Below are 16,215 nucleotides of genomic sequence, written 5' to 3'. Positions count from 1 at the left end.
AAAAAATCTACCTATTATCTGGCCAGGAAAGGACTTCTGCTAGGCATATCCACTGGAGGTCATGTGTTAATTGGGACAGTTTGGGGAGAAAAAGGAGCTACATGAACTGCACTTGCCATCCTTTCACTGCAGTTCCAAGATCTATGGACAGATTCTGGAAAATCAGGCAATCCGGGCACCACCGACCATTGCTTCTAAGGAAAAGTCCAGATATGTTTCCCTCATGAGTTGTACTTATTCAAATGTCAACGGAGAGACTGCCCTCAGCTTTTATTATGTGTGACTAACTAAAAAGGAATTCAGAATTTCAAGTGCAATTCTGTCTTGGTCTGAAATTCATGGCCTGTGGTGAGGATGTGAAGCTGCATGTCTTTGAAACTACGGGCCAGAAACAAACATCAAAAGATAGACTTCACTTTCCTCCGAGGCCTTCTGCCATAGGCTCCCCAGCTTGGTCCTATTAATAAGGGATTAGTTATTTTGATAGTCAACACATGCTTACTGAGTGCCTACTACATGCAAGGAATTGTGCTGAGAACCACCAGGAATATAAGGATAGCAGTTACTGTTCTCTAAGGAGAATTACAACTTAATTAGTGAGATAAAAACATACAGAAACACAGAATTTCCCTATAAAACCATTTCTAATAAGATATCCTTAGGTTCGGGGGGGGGAACTGCTTTCAGGTAAGCTGATCTGGGACACCTTCAAAGATAGAGAACCTGAGTAGGAGTGTGAAAGGAGGCTTGCATTGGGGAATGTGTTCTGAGTGGTGCAACATGAATGAAGCAATTGCTGTGAATGGCCTGTTTGGGGGTGAGAAGCAGTTACTGTGCTGAGAAATCAGCAAGGTTGGGAGGGGTCACAGAGTGAAGCTCCTTCTCTATCGGGCTGTCCATTTTTGAACTTGAACTTTATTCTAGAACACTGGACTTTGAAGGAACTCTTAGCAACCATTAAATCCAGCAATTGTCAGATCTATGTTTTTGAACAACAGAACCTCTTATTTAATTGATATTTTGTAATAGCAAAATATGGATAGCCTAACTAACACCCACCCAGATGGAAGCCTAACACCCACCCAGATAAAAGCAAAATTGCCTGGCATGTGTGTATGAAGGGGGAGGGGAAGGCAGGAACCCTTTCCACTCAGCCTCCCCCTTTGCCCTGTCCCCCTCTCCAACCCTAGCAGCCCTAGAGGGCTTTGCAGCACCTGAAGATTCCATGGGATATAGACTGAAAACCACTAATTTCCAAATCCTAATGGAAAACTACCAGAGGTGTTTGAGCAAGAGAGTTATTTAATCAAAGCACCATTTTAGGAAGATAAATCTGACAAGATGGATTGTAGGGAAGCCAGGAAGCAGGGAGAGCAATTAAAAGATTATTGCAAAATTTCAGATCTAAATTAACATAGGTCCTGGGAAATGACTGAGGGTGGGGGTAAAGAGAGAGAGGAGTCAAAGATGGCTTCAAGGTCTGACGGTCACATAACTGCAAAGTTAATTTTAGACTGAGTTTATCTGTAGGGTCTCCTGGATCATCTCTTTATGGGAGGCAAAAATCCCAAAACAAGACCACAGTTGCCTCTGTTCTTCAAGAGCGTGGTCAACTACTTAACAGATTTCCATAAAAGCACATTTTACCTCAAGTGAGAAATTATATGTCTCCCTTAACGAATTTTATGTCTCCCTTAGAATGATGTCCATTATGGAACTGATTTACATAAACTGTGCATGCTGTTTATAATTACACCTACCTATGCATCTGGTACCATCTGGAGAGGTGTAAAAACCAGGGGGACATTTGCAAAAGTAACTGCTGACTGTGTTTGTACATTCGCCCCCGTCACAGATTCCAGGAATAGTGCTGCATTCATCAATATCTGGAATGAAAAGAACAGTTTCAGTATTTGTAGAACACAGTATAAAACCGTTCATCATTACAAGATTTCAGAGGTAACACTCATCAAATCATGTTCCCAGAAACAGTGATCTTTAGAGAATAAAAGCTGCCTATAAAATAGTTAATTCAAAGAATGGGTGTTTCTTCTCTCAAGACAGGTTTACCCAAGGAATTTACCAAATTTGAAAGATTAGAGCAAAATGAAAGAAATTCTGCCTTTAAAATCTAAAACTGTACTGTTGTTTCAAGTCCCTACAGCCTGCTAATATTCCAAATATTTTGTTTAAAATTTTGTTTTCCCTTTTCTCCTCGTGTTTTGCGCATTGAGTTAAGCCCCCTTTCTATTCACTGTATATTCTGCATCACTTCCTGCATTTGTTTTCCATCTGATTTTCCACAGATACTGAAATCCTACAGAGAAGACCACGTGGTCTGACTGCTGACCAAGACGTGGCTAACTTGGTATTCTCAGGGGCTCCCAAACTGCCACTACGATGGTTTTCTCTGGGTTCAGAGAGTGAATTGTGGTGGACCCTGAGATGCTTCATCCAAATCCCCCTTCAGGAAATGACTTGTTGTCCCAGATCTGGGAGTGCTGTCAGGAGATGACCTCCAGCTCTCAGCCCCTTCAGGGACCACTTGAGCAGCCGAGAGCTGCCTCACCCGGGGTTACAACCTTCCCAGGCGCCCACATCCACCGACTGATTGTGGAGGAAGGATAATGGTCTGGTCATCTCGCCCCAAAGGGTACAACTCTGAAAACCACTCCAATTCCCTAATTCCCTGTGGGGTCGGCTGAGGTCAGAGTTGTGGTTAGTCCTCAGGGCCTGAGGCCACTGGGTCTCCTTAGGGAAGCAGTCAAAGTCACTTAGACAAATCAGACCATTTCCTTCAAGGAGACCTTTTCAAGAGCCACAGTCAGACACTGGCAGTTGTGGACAGATGTGGCACCAGTGTGGGGAGAGAAGAAACTGAGAATGTCCTGCTTAGGTTAAAAGTGAACTCAGGGCCCAAGGTATCTATGTGGCCTCTTCCCTAAGACAAGTGGGGCTTTCTGCACTGACCCAGGGAGAGGGACGGTCTGACCTAAGCCTCCTGGAACCGTTGCAATGGCCAGGCTGCCAGTGTGGGTAGTTTGAAAATAAGAACTTTTCTTCTCTAGTTAAAGTACTGCTCTTCACTGGTAAAAAACAAAATAGAGTTCTAAGTGGGCCAAAATAGAGTTCAAGTGTCTTCTGACTCTAGTTCACCCTGTTAGTCAAAAAGACAGCAGTGACACTGTTTCCACGCAGTTTAACCTTTTTAAAAGCAAAACCCCCATTCTTCTAGGCTAGGCTAGAGGCGAAACCGAGCAATATGTCACCGCTTATGTTAGGGTCAGTGTTAACCCAGACAGATCGTCCTTGTGAAGTTGTGTAAGGGAAAGGTGCATATTCTACTCCGACAGATGTAAACGTCACTGTGGAGTCAGTGAAAGTCAGGCAGAGAAACAGCCGAGGACAGAGCCTAAGGGTCTACAACTGGCATAACCTTAATCTAACCATACTCTCAAGGCTCATTTTAAGGCAGTTCTTTAACATCGATCCTTCTGTATTTACCAGCCACACTACTACCTAAAACCAACAAAAAGCCAAACAAGTATATCAAAGAGCCTAGAGGATCTGACAACCTCATCTAACGAGAGAGGAGGTTATAACCATAACACAAAGGTATTAACACAAATGCACCTTTCTCAAAATGTCCCTAAAAGTTAATGTCTAAGTCACATGATGCTTATCAAAAATCATGTGAGCAGACAGAGTCTACTGAAAGAAACATTTTTCTACTTGTTTGTATAAATGACTGCTGTCATCCTTTTTAAGGCCACTTAGTAGACATCGATATCCAAAGAGGTTATTTAAGTGACAGCATATATCAGAAAAAAAAGTTATTTAAAAACAAGAATCTGGGACTTCCCTGGTGGCGCAGTGGTTAAGAATCTGCCTGCCAATGCAGGGGACACGGGTTGGTGCCCTGGTCCGGGAAGATCCCACATGCCGCGGAGCAACTAAGCCTGCGAGCCACAACTACTGAAGCCTGCGCGTCTAGAGCCCGTGCTCCGCAACAAGAGAAACCACCGCAATGAGAAGCACGCGCACCGCCACGAAGGGTAGCCCCTGCTCGCCGCAACTAGAGAAAGCCCGCGCGTAACAACAAAGACCCAACACAGCCAAAAATAAATTAATTAATTTAAAAAAAATAAAAATAAAAACAAGGATTAACTTTGGCAGTGTGGAGGAAACATCTTTCACGTGCTGGCTACATTAGATTTGGACCCTTTACTGAAGATAACAAGAAGAAGAAGAAGAAGAATTAATATGTACTGAGTGCCAGGCATTGTCTAAATGCTTTATGTGTGTCAACTCATCTAACCCTCACACTGTAGGTATGATCGTAGAACCTGATTTCTATAATTCCAGTGCCTAGGCACAGCTTTTGCATTCCACTGAGGCCTTCAGAAAACTGGCACATGTAAAACCTGAAACAAGAGCAAAGAGGTTCGTGTATAAAGTGATGTTAAAACCAAGTCTTCAACTGCCACAGGCTGGGTAGGAGGAAGGGGCAGGGTTTCCACTTAGGGTGCACACCTTCAAAGGTCAGCAGGTCAGGAAACACAACGTAGAGTGCACCTCCCTACTTGTCACACAGATAAAGCTAAAAGTACCAGGCCAAATTGTTCAATTTGAAGGAACTTATTAAATGGCCCCTTCAATGTCCTCTCCTCAGTGACACACCCTTTCCCTTTCTATGTCTAGGGCCCTTCTAGTTTCCTGAACCACCCCGCTTCTCAGTCCCATCACTTCCTAGCAAGGGAAGCGAGTTCTGATTTCACGAGCAGGCCGTGGTGGGAGTCCCTGACAATAAAAGTCTGGAATAAAGCATTTCAATCACAAAATCACTTACACTCTGAAACTCATTCATACTAATCTATTATTTTTCCAGGCTCTTAGCACACTGTGTTTATCACCTTTTAATAGAATGTCAGGGATCCTACACAGGAGAGAATTTGAGATCAGTGGATTTCTCAGCGTTCCTGTAAGTCAGTCTGTATCAAATGCCAGCTGTAAAAGTAAATCCGTTCGAGGAGGCTGGTGGGGTGTAGAACTTGGCTGGGAAGAGCTACTTTTGTGCTCTGAACACTTCCCCCTGTTTCCCTGGGGCAGGACAGAGCTGCTGGAAGTAGCTATGCCCGTGGCCTCACTGGCTTCTTGCTGTGGACCTAAGAAGACACACAAATGGTAGGTCCCTTCCCTCCTGATTTGCTGCCCTGTCCTTTGTTCTTCTTCTTCCTTCTTGTCCCTCTGTCTCATCTGCTCTCTCCAGGCATTCTTCCCATCCCTTGGCCTCTTCCCTAACCTGGGGCTCCTCTAGCAGGAGGGGAGGAAGGACTGTGGAGGGCAGATGGGATAGAGCCGGGTCCCAGTTCTGGGACAGGCATCGCCGGGACACCCAGCTCTCCAGGAGCTCCATCCAAGATCATGGATGTTGACATGACTGAGAGAAGGGGGAAACCAGCTAACCTGACTGTCTAGATCGCTAACAAAGTGAGAAAAAAATCAACCAAAAATTGTGGCAGCTGTTAAAAAGCAATATGTGATACTAATAATTATAAATGCCACTGAACCTGTGAGATTATTATTATTGCTTTATTAGACACCTGAAATCCAATGTAAAATACGTGACTAAAAAACAAACAAGCTGATACTTCAAGTCAGGTCGAAAAAAACATCAGCCTTATTATTACCAGTTTATAGTCACACCACGCATGCCAGTTTGCATGGTTTCTTATCCATGTAGCCCCAGCTGTCCGATCCCAACTGAGAAACAGTGAGAAATGTGGAGATGGAGGCCTGATTGCAGAACTGGAAAGAACTCCCAGATATCATCGTGTTCAATCTCCTCATTTGAAAGTTGATGTAACTCAGAGCTGGTAACTGACTTGTCCAAGATCACACAGAGGATGAGGGACATTGCCAGGGTTCGGCCCAGGTCTACCTGATTCCCAGGGCTCTTGTGCCTATACCACAGAGATTCTGTTCAGCAATTGGATAGGAGCTGGTGACCTTGAACAGTGAATCAGGGCCTGCACCAAACTGCAGAGGATGGAGCCCCAAGATAGCAATGGGTTAAGTAGCCCCAGGAATTCTCCTTGGTGTCTGGCAGGATAAGAGTCCCTGATAGCAAGTAACCATCAGATAAATAGGCCATTATTTTAGAAAAGGGAAGTCTTAAGGTTTTTTTGGCTTACATAATAGGGAGAGACTAGACTTAAGAGTTACATTTTTAAAAAGTCCTTTGCATCACACAGTGTTGTAATTGCTGAAGGCTGGGCTGGTGATAATCTAAATCCCAAAATATTAGTGGTTAATTAGGAATGCAAGGGACTTCTTCCAGAAATAAAACTTAATCTTTTAATTACACGTTTTATTTCTTAATTTCCTCCCACAGTAACCTATGCAAATATGGATTTGGTTTCCAAAAAGAAAAGGCTCGTGTGTTCTTCCAGGGGGCACACTCCAGAGTCACTGGGAAAATCAACAGCGAAGGTGGGCATGAACTCTGCTTCCCTTTTTCTCAAGTCACAGCTATAAATCTCAATCTTTTTCTTCTTAAGTTTATGAAAATTTAATAATTTTTATTTAATTGCTTCAGCTCGCTAATTTACATTTCAAAGGTACCTAAATTGCATGTGTTGATATAAAACTAGGTACATGACATTTTCAAAAAGTTTTGGGAAAAGGGGGATATGTTAAGAAGGGAGAATTCTGCAAAAGGAAGATCTCACACAAAGCTGCTTTCACCATCACTGACGGCGTGAAGGTAAGCATCTTGTAAATTGGCTGAAACCAATTTTTGATTGAATTTTTAAAAATTATTCTCGGCTTCCAGGTACCCAGTTCCTTCCTCTCCAAGTCAAGAGGAAGATACATTTAAAAAGCCATTCAATGAATTGGGAGATTGGGATTGACATATATACACTGCTATGTATAAAACAGACAACTAATAAGAACCTACTGTATAGCACAGGGAACTCTACTCAAGGCTCTGTGGTGACCTAAATGGGAAGGAAATCTAAAAAAGAGGGGATATATGTATACGTGTAGCTGATTCACTTTGCTGTACAGCAGAAACTAACACAACACTGTAAAGCAACTATACTCTAATAACAATTTCAAAAAAATTGTAAATCACCAAATAAAATAAAATAGTCTATTTCAAGTTAAAAAAAAAAAAAAGCCACTCAAAGTAATGGCAAAGGTGCCAGAACCACTTTCACAAGGGCACAGAACCCCACCGTGGCCTGACCATCTTCCTAGGGCATATATGGGCTCTTGCTCTTCTCTGTGGTGGGGGTCAGATTTTCTGGAATTCCTTCTATTGACTGCCTGGAGATCACCCCAGGCCCAAAGTCATGCCATTCCCATGGTGCAGTGGTGGAACTGGAGAAGAGCCAGGAAGTCGAAGGAGGGGACCCACTCACCAAGCATTCTCAGAGGACTTTCCGACTACTTTCCTACCAGAGTAAGGCGGGGCAACAATGCCCAAACCAGTCTCCAGGCCAGAATAAATGCAGCACTAACAAGACATTCTCTTCCAATATCAATTTTGCATAGAAAAATTAAAGGGAAAGGGAAAAACCCATCATCTGAATTTAACGTAACAGGAGATGGGGAAGAGAAAAAAAAAAAAAAGGTCTAGCCAGAAGTATTCTGTTTTTATCTTGCTACTGACTTCAATATGCAGCCGGAAAAGAAAAAATTGTGGAAAAGGATTAAGTAATTTTCAGCCTGAATTTCTGGTCCATTGGTCACACTACTATAATAGATTTCTTAGCACTAATAAAAGGATTTTGAATCACTTTTCTTTCAGTCCGAGCATTAATTCTGTGCATCTTCTATCTAGTTCACGACGAGAGAAGGTAAGCAATCCTGACTGATGTTAATTGACTGGTCTGAGTGAAAGAAAGTGTCACAGAAAAACAACTCTAGTTGAAACTGGAAGCTATCATAATTCCAGAAAACAAAACACAGACTGGACAAGCCACAGGAAGCATATTGCCCTAAATCTTGAAGCTGACTACATCTCTTGTAACTGAATATAGTAAGCTGAGAAAGCCTAAAAATGACCCATTTGTTGATGTGGATTTTACATGCAATAAACCTTAAGAGCTTACTAATGTCATAAAAGATATGTATGATAATACCTGGAAATCTATACCATAATATTTTAAATATTTCAAAATATTAGGAAATAGAGTTATTAAAGTAGAGGTAATGGCTTGCATCCAGGAAAACAGACAATATAATATGGTACAACAAGCACCAGAATGTGAATCAAAAGAAGTAAATTTTATGTCGTATGATATTGCTTACATGTGGAACCTAAAAAAAGGATACAAATGAGCTTATTTACAAAATAGAAATAGAGTCACAGATGCAGAAAACAAATATGGTTACCAAGGGGGAAGGGGGGAGGGATAAATTGGGAGATTGGGATTGACATATACGTACTAATATATATAAAATAGATAACTAATAGGGACCTAACTGTATAGCACAGGGAACTCTACTCAATACTCTGTAATGACCTATATGGGAAAAGAAACTAAACTAGAGTGGATATATGTATATGTATAACTGATTCACTTTGCTGTACAGCAGAAACTAACACAATATTGTAAATCAACTATACTCCAATAAAAATTATTTTTTAAAAAAGTAAATTTTAGCACTGTCTGATGACCTCAGTCAGGGCGCTTAGCACACCCAAGACAGTTCCTTAATATATGATGTAAAAGGGTGAAACCAGGTAAGTTCTTTGCCCTTTCAGTATCAACATTCTCTACTTCTAACTTAATCCACAGTATAACTTCTAAATTACACTGGCCTATAGAGAGTCAACTTTATTGTTCATTGAAACTTAAGAAGTCCTACATCCTTAGAAAGAACTTAGGTATTTTTCACAGCTACCTCAACTGTTTATAAGATGTTCAAGAACATACCATTATAAATTATAGGATGATAAATAACTTAAAAACAACTTTAACCCATAAAGATAATTTTAACACAGTTATTCAGTTTCAGGGCAAGTAGATGTTAAACTTCTTAAATGTAACTCAGATTTAAAGCTGCCTTTTGCATGTATGATATACTCTGGAGATCAACAAAGAAGATTAATGATCCAATTCCTGACAAATGACTTAGAATGAAGTATTCCTCAGTGCTAGGGTTTAGGAATATAGATACAACGGCAACTGCTTTCAACAAGAGTGCTTGCATCTAAATGAAATCTTATATCACCCCAAAGACAATGAGTTGAGAATGAAGGAAAAAGTTTTCTCCACTAAGCTTGATGAGAGATGTTGCCTTAAGAATGCTGTTACATTGTTTTCAGACATTACATATATAAGGTACATGAACTCACTAAAGAAAAGAATTCAATGCTGCCTAGTTACTTCCTGGATGTTTCCCTCTCATGAAAAAAATATTTATTACACTTGGAAACCAGGGCTCTTTTTGGCAAATAGCAGAAGTGGTGAATGTGAACACATTCTCTGTACACACATTTTTAGAAGCTCAATCTATAAACTAAATGTAAATATATAAATTTACCTCAAGTTATTTTTCTGTTTGATTAACATTAAAAGGTTTCCATTTGATAGGCAGAAAAGGAAATCCTAAACTTGTACTAGGAGCATAAATATAAGTGTTAATAGATCTCTCCAAAGGTAAAAAAAAAATCAAACATACATTTTGACTAGAAAAACAACAGAAGATATGTCATTCTGAATGACATGTAATGATCAAATTTAAATTCACGTCTCTAGAACTATACAAAAACAGGTATCTTGAACATTTTAACCCAAATATTGGTTCAAAATATTTCATGTTTTAATATTTAATTTGATTCAGATGGATCTCTTATTTTGGGTCTATAAAAATGGAAAAAGCTGCAGGCTTTTTCTGGTTCAATAGCAGAAAGGCATATTATTCCCGGTAAGGATATTATATGTACACATTCACAGGAATGACAAAGACAGAAGGATTTAGGAACAATTTGCAAAAAAGCTTGTCACTGATTTGGGTTTTGCCTGCCCCTCCACCCCTTAACTGCAAAGCATGATATTTCTTACCTTCACATTTTTGTGACACTTCATTAAATTTGTGTCCAGCAGGGCATTTGCACTCAAAAGACCCAACAGTATTAATGCAATTTCCTCCTTGACAGAGCCCAGGGATGGCCTGGCATTCATCCACATCTGTTAGATTTCAGAAGCAAGGGATGGGGCAGGGGGTGGGGGAGGAGAGATACATATAAAATTCATTGCAGAAGAAAACATGATAGTTTGCCCACATTTATATTATCACACTTATATCAATGAGCTATTTGTCCATCACAATATTTGGAACATGATGAGAGACACTGTTTCTCACAATTACATTATGCGAAATAAATTATTTGAGTAACATAACTTGGTCAATAATGTTCTATTGGAAGTCACAAGTATTCTTTATTTTCCTACCTTCCATCTTCCCTCATGCAGAGGAGAATGTTGGTACTAACTTTTGTGAGTTTTATTATGCATGCTGCAAAGTACAAGGATACTATGATAAAAAGATTGACAGTAATAACTAGAAGTATTCAAGAAATGCCTAGAATCAAAATGTAACACATTTCTATAATAACACTGTCTTTAAGAGTTGTATGGAGTGATTCAGTTCAAACAGCATTTATTTGAATGAGATCACTCAGACTACACGAGACAGCTAATGCTTTTATACAGATGAGATGGAAAATGTTCACCGTAGATTCTGGAGAATTGTCTTGCACAATAAAAATTAAACAACACAGGAAATCAGGCCAAGAAGTGAGAGCAGAGCAGCCGCCAGAGGGAACCTTTTCAAAGGTAAGTCGGATCCTGTTCCAGCTCAGCTTAACACTTAAGGCCATGCTAAGTCCTAGAGGAGTCTACCTGACCCCTCTCCTCTCTGAACTCATCTCCTATCCTCCGCCCTCTCTCACACCTCTCCATCCACTATAGTTTCCTTGCCATTCCTCAAATACAACAAGGTCACTCCTGCCTCAGGGTTTTGCAGTGATGGCCCCCTGCCTGGACTACTCTTTGTAGAGCTACGTGGCTCCCGCTGTCCTACCCGTCAGATCTCTGCCCCACTGCAGCAGGGGACCCTCCCAATGCCAGTCTAATGGCAACACACACCTCGCCCCCCATCACTCACCACCCTTCCTTACTCTGCTCATTTTGCCCCATAGGACCAATCACTTGCTGACCTAATAAATATCTGTTTGCTTTGCTTCATTCTATAAATCAAATGTTTTCAAAACAAGATTCCAGGGAGCAGGTTCTTTGTCTGTTTTGTTCACTGCTGAATCCCCAGCACCTAGGAAATCACTATGGTCCTACATGGAACCCCAAATATTACCCTTCCAGGAACAAAAGTAATCACTCCAGGCTCATTAGAAAGATGTTTATAAAAGTACATGTATATTCTCTCCATCTCTTCATCCATAACACACAAAATTCTGGTTTAATAAGAAACCCCAGGGCGGCAGTCTAACTTTTCTTCCTCTGGGTATTTTTTAGAAATCTGGAAGCCTATGTACCCTTTAGTTTTATTCTTCATTGTGTGAAGTGAGAGAGCAATTGCCAACTGTAAAATCTCTAATAATCTGTGTTTTTGAAACGAGTTGCCATGCAGGAAAAGGGGTACTAACTTAACAACAGAAAGTATCACTTTTGATACTTTGGTACAAAAGTATCACTTACTGTTTTAAATGAAATGTCCTGGCTCACAGATGAACGAGAGTATGTGAGTATAATTAGATTATGTTTTACAGCTGATCTCTATTTTGTCTTACACCAGAATTTTCCATTCTTGATATGTTGAATATGTTTATTAAAATGTTATTTGAAATTAAAATTGGACATAGAAGCAAAACTAGACAGTCTTGTTGATCATGATTTTTGGCCAACAGGAAATATACACGAGGGCACTTCTCTGCTGGTCATACGTTCCAAGGCTGAAGACAGAATAAGTTCCTTTCTGAACCCATTGCTCACAGCCCCTCACATGTGGCCGAAAGACTAAAAACACCAGCAAGGAGAGAGTACCCCAAGCTGATAACAGACTTTCTCTGGAAAAAACCAACCAAACATGAAGAATTTCATTCTCACAGTGGCAATATAACTACCACTTTGATTCCATGGGTTCTCACAGATTTTCTTCTGCTAAAAAAACTCTTTTTTCCACTGGATGTTGAAGAGTCAGGAAGGAATGGGAAGAAAATGCTGGAAAAGTCCAGGTTGTATGAAATGAATATCAAAGCTAAAGAGAAGCTCTTCCCTCTCCCTCTTCATCTCTTCCTCTGAATTCTCTCAGCACCTCAGCCTCTGACTAGGACTCATGGGCGGCAGTGGAGTACTCAAAATCTGGCTTTCTGGTCACTCTCTGTGAGTTCATGGGTATTAGCTGACTCCGAAACACCATGGCCAAGAATTTTTTCAAAACTCCTTGAGACTTTCCAAGGATGAGAAAAATAAGAAGGCACGAAAGAAAAAGGGGGGACAAAACTTACTCTTTATTTTATGAAATTGTACCATTTACCCTTTTGTAATTCTAGGATTTCAAAGTGACTTCTCGCTGCTCCTAACATTCGGAAAGATACATTCAAGGGCATACGAAAGAGCTGCATGTTGTACATAGAAGCCAGGGACCAGGATCAACCGTGTTTATCAGAAATGAAATTTACTGAAGTAGAATTTAATGGAGATCCACAGAACTGTGTGATTAAGCTCAAGTTCTGTTTCATTGCATACTATCCTTAGAATTAACATACAGAACAAAATCGAACTAGTATCTATTTGCCTCAGAAAAGCATACCTTGAATTTTCTCTAAACACTGCAACTTGCTAAAAAAGCACTGAAGATGTCTAAAGGAAACAGATACAGCCTGGGAGTTTTCAGTCCCATCAGTTTAGTGCGAAGCTGCCTCTGTTCACTTCCTCCTATTTCCTGCCAGACATCCAGACAATAAAAGAATTTGTACAGCTGGAAGAACAGGAGTAAAAGCCAAAAACAGAGTAAGGGCTTCCATGGGAGGCAGGAGAAGAAGCAAGCAGGCAACATCTGGGGATATTTAAAACTGTGAAACAAATCCTAATTTATTTCTGACTTGTAAAAAAACAAACAAACAAACAAACAAAAAGAAACCCATCATGTAGCATGTAAAATGGAGAGAGGAACAATTTTCCTCAGGTCAACTAAGTACAACCCATGAGACAGAGAAACTCCAGCAATTTCAAATGAAGGGGGAAAAAAATTAAGAAAAACAAACTACCTTATTCACAAATTTTGCTTTGTGTTTATACACAGCATTGCTCTAAACAGAATCATACCACCCCCGGGAAACACTTTTGGGGTCGGAGGGGGGAACCACTGGCAAGGAAAAATCCAGGGGGGCCAGCTGCTGTCTCTGGAGCCACGCTCCTAATGCCTAAGTTGGATATCATGCCGTCAGCGAAATCGTGAAGTTATGCCTCTGACACTGCTTTTCCATTCTCTCCAACTTCACTGGAGAATGGCTCTCCAGAGCAAATAAGATGAATCCATTAATAACTCCATCGGCCCGGGGTTTACCTTGACAAGCTCCTGTGCGGATATTTGGAATGAAGCCGCGGCGACAGGGGTGGGGCTGGGCTGGGCACATCTCACAGGGGTGGCCCCAGGCGCGGCCGACCGTGGCACAGCAGAGTGTTTTTGTACAGACAATCCCGCTGAGCTGTCCCTGGCACATCTGGTTGCTGATCACAGTGAAACACGGGCCTGTCCTGTAATCTGAAAATAAAGAAGGAGAATTCCATGAAAGTCCAGAGAAGCAGGAACTATCATGCAGAAGAACAGCTGGGTCTGTCTTCCTGGACTCCAAGTTGCGAAACGGTCTTCAGGAATAGAACCGCATTATCACTGACTCCGTGTGAAGCCTTGGGCAGACCATGCCGCCTCTGAGACCCGTTTACCTCACCTACGAAATGAGGATAAAAACACCAGTTCCTATCCACTTTGAAGACACTGTTGTGAGGATCAGATGAGCTCATGGAAAATACTTTACAACCGTGACATGCTATCCAAACATGACATCATAATATTATTTACACATTCATTCACTTAAGAAACTGTATCAGTGACTATTATGAATCAGCCCCTATGCTTGATATAGATCCTTCAGTGATTCAAAGATCCCAAATCCCTGCCCTCATAGAGTTTACAGTCTATTATTATTTAGGTTGGAGAAAGCAAAGAATTTCAAAACTTGCAACAAGGCAAATCATGGCACCTTCTTTGGAGTTTCTTGAAAAAGGGAAATGGTTACTTGCGTCTTTTGGATTGGGTCCACCTTATTTCAAATACAAAAAAACAAGCAAACCAAAAAAAAAAAAACCCATTCAAAACAAAAAACAACAAGCAGAAAAGTTAGATATGCAAAAGACATCAGGTATTTAAAGAGTGAGGGCACTGATCTGAAATCACTGTATCCCTTGGGCAAAAGGATCATCTTAAAGCAAACAGGGATAAGCTAAGACCACAGGAGAAGTTCCATTTCCAAGCAGTCTCACCAGTACAAAATCTGTCTCCTTTTTTTTTTTTTTTGAAAAGGGAGAAAGTCAATCTGGATTCAGCAGCCAGCAAACAAGAAAGATTAAGATGTAGTGAGGACCAAAGCCAGGCTGTCCCCAGCCTCCCCGTGGGAGAAATCTGGGCCATACTAACCCTTTCTGTTCTACAGCGGCCTTGGCCGATAAGGGAGGTTGGGCCGTGGCAAGACTCTTGGGCTCCTATCCACCACCAGCACCGCATGCTTCCTCGTGTCATTTCTGGAAGTGCACAGATAGAGTGCTTCCTATGAGTCTAGGGATGGACTAAATGACCCCGGTAAGTTCCTTTCACCACTGAATTCTACAGGTTTATGAAAATCACTGGGTGTGCTAATAAACCACTGGGCTATACTTTCATTTTGATGTTTTTCTTTCTTGCTCCGAGTAGCTCATGAGTCATGATATGCAATTCACTAAGGACAACCCTTTATCACAGTACCCACAAGAGTGAACAGGCTGAACCATGACAACATTTGGACAATAGCTGACTCTTCCCAGCTTGCGTCCCTCTATCCTGTGTATTCCCTCCTCCTGCCCCTCTGTTGCAATTACAGTCCCATCTGCTCCCCATCACTAAATGTTCTTCCTCACTCTCCCTTCTTCCTTGCTGGAATGAGTCAGCCACCTGTGGTCAATGGCACTGCCCTAATTAATGCCTGTGCTGGAAGTTGAGGCTTCTAAGAAATTCCACAAACAAAGCTTCACCCAGTCAAGCACAGCAAGAGGATTAGGCCCAAATTACGGCAGCACTTGAGAGATGGACACAATGGTCAAAACGTCAAGTCCTCACCTCCACATCTCCCTCTCTCCATGCCCGTGCTTACCAAAGTGTGCTATGATGGGATGCAAGACGACCTTAGATTGTCTTGTTTGAATAGTCAAATATTAATTTGAATTTGAATTATTAAAAAGTACAAACCTACCAGACTCATAATTTCATAGATATGTTTGCTATGATGAGAACGAATAAAAAAAAAAACCTTATAATTCAATTTAAAGAAAAATATTAAGTAAATACTAGTACGGAATATGCAAATAGGCCAAAAATTGTGTAACCGGTACAGAAACACCACCAGCATTATCTTTCCAGAAAACCAACCTTAGACCTTTGCTCTCCTGGTGTCTCTACATTCTCTGGCCCACCTTTCCAGCCCTATCTCCTGATACTTCTTTAGTTTATTATTGTCTTTTTACTTTGTTTCTGCATTTTTTTTATGCTGATTGCATTTTACTTTTATATTGTCAAATTCTAAGTGTATTTTAATATTCTTCACAATATGCCAGATCTATTCAAAATCTGCTATTGTTTTCCATAGTTACTGTATTCAAACAAGAATACAAAAATTAAATGCTTGAGCTGTTGAGTAAAATCTCTGCCCTCATTTCATTCTGTCAATAAAGAAAAAGTCACTCAGCACCATGGTGGTGTGCAACCAAGTCGCTCCTAAACACAGTAACTGCCTGGACAAAGTCAAATGCTGTAGTCATCATTCTTTCTTTGGCTCAGTTCTTCCAAATAGTACTTAGGGGCATTTATTAAATACTTCTCTGATAGATGGTTTCTTTCATATTATAATTTTTTTAACATCTTTATCGG

The 16,215-nt window shown here is 40.8% G+C and overlaps 1 protein-coding gene across 1 annotated transcript in view; it reads right to left on the bottom strand.

Moving 5' to 3' along the window:
• The window catches only part of FBN1 (fibrillin 1), a 252,818-nt gene that overhangs the window by 126,803 nt on the left and 109,800 nt on the right, over positions 1–16,215 (bottom strand). The window contains exons 7-9 of the mRNA XM_036841971.1: positions 13,603–13,800; positions 10,080–10,205; positions 1,761–1,886 (exon numbers count right to left, since the gene is read on the bottom strand). Coding sequence (XP_036697866.1) covers positions 1,761–1,886; positions 10,080–10,205; positions 13,603–13,800 — 450 coding nt within the window. The remainder of the gene's footprint in view (positions 1–1,760; positions 1,887–10,079; positions 10,206–13,602; positions 13,801–16,215) is intronic.

The sequence above is a fragment of the Balaenoptera musculus genome, chromosome 2, assembly GCF_009873245.2.
Source record: "Balaenoptera musculus isolate JJ_BM4_2016_0621 chromosome 2, mBalMus1.pri.v3, whole genome shotgun sequence".
Taxonomy (NCBI): domain Eukaryota; kingdom Metazoa; phylum Chordata; class Mammalia; order Artiodactyla; family Balaenopteridae; genus Balaenoptera; species Balaenoptera musculus.
The sequence above is the reverse complement of the archived record's forward strand: the minus strand, read 5'-3'. Positions and strand labels throughout refer to the sequence as shown.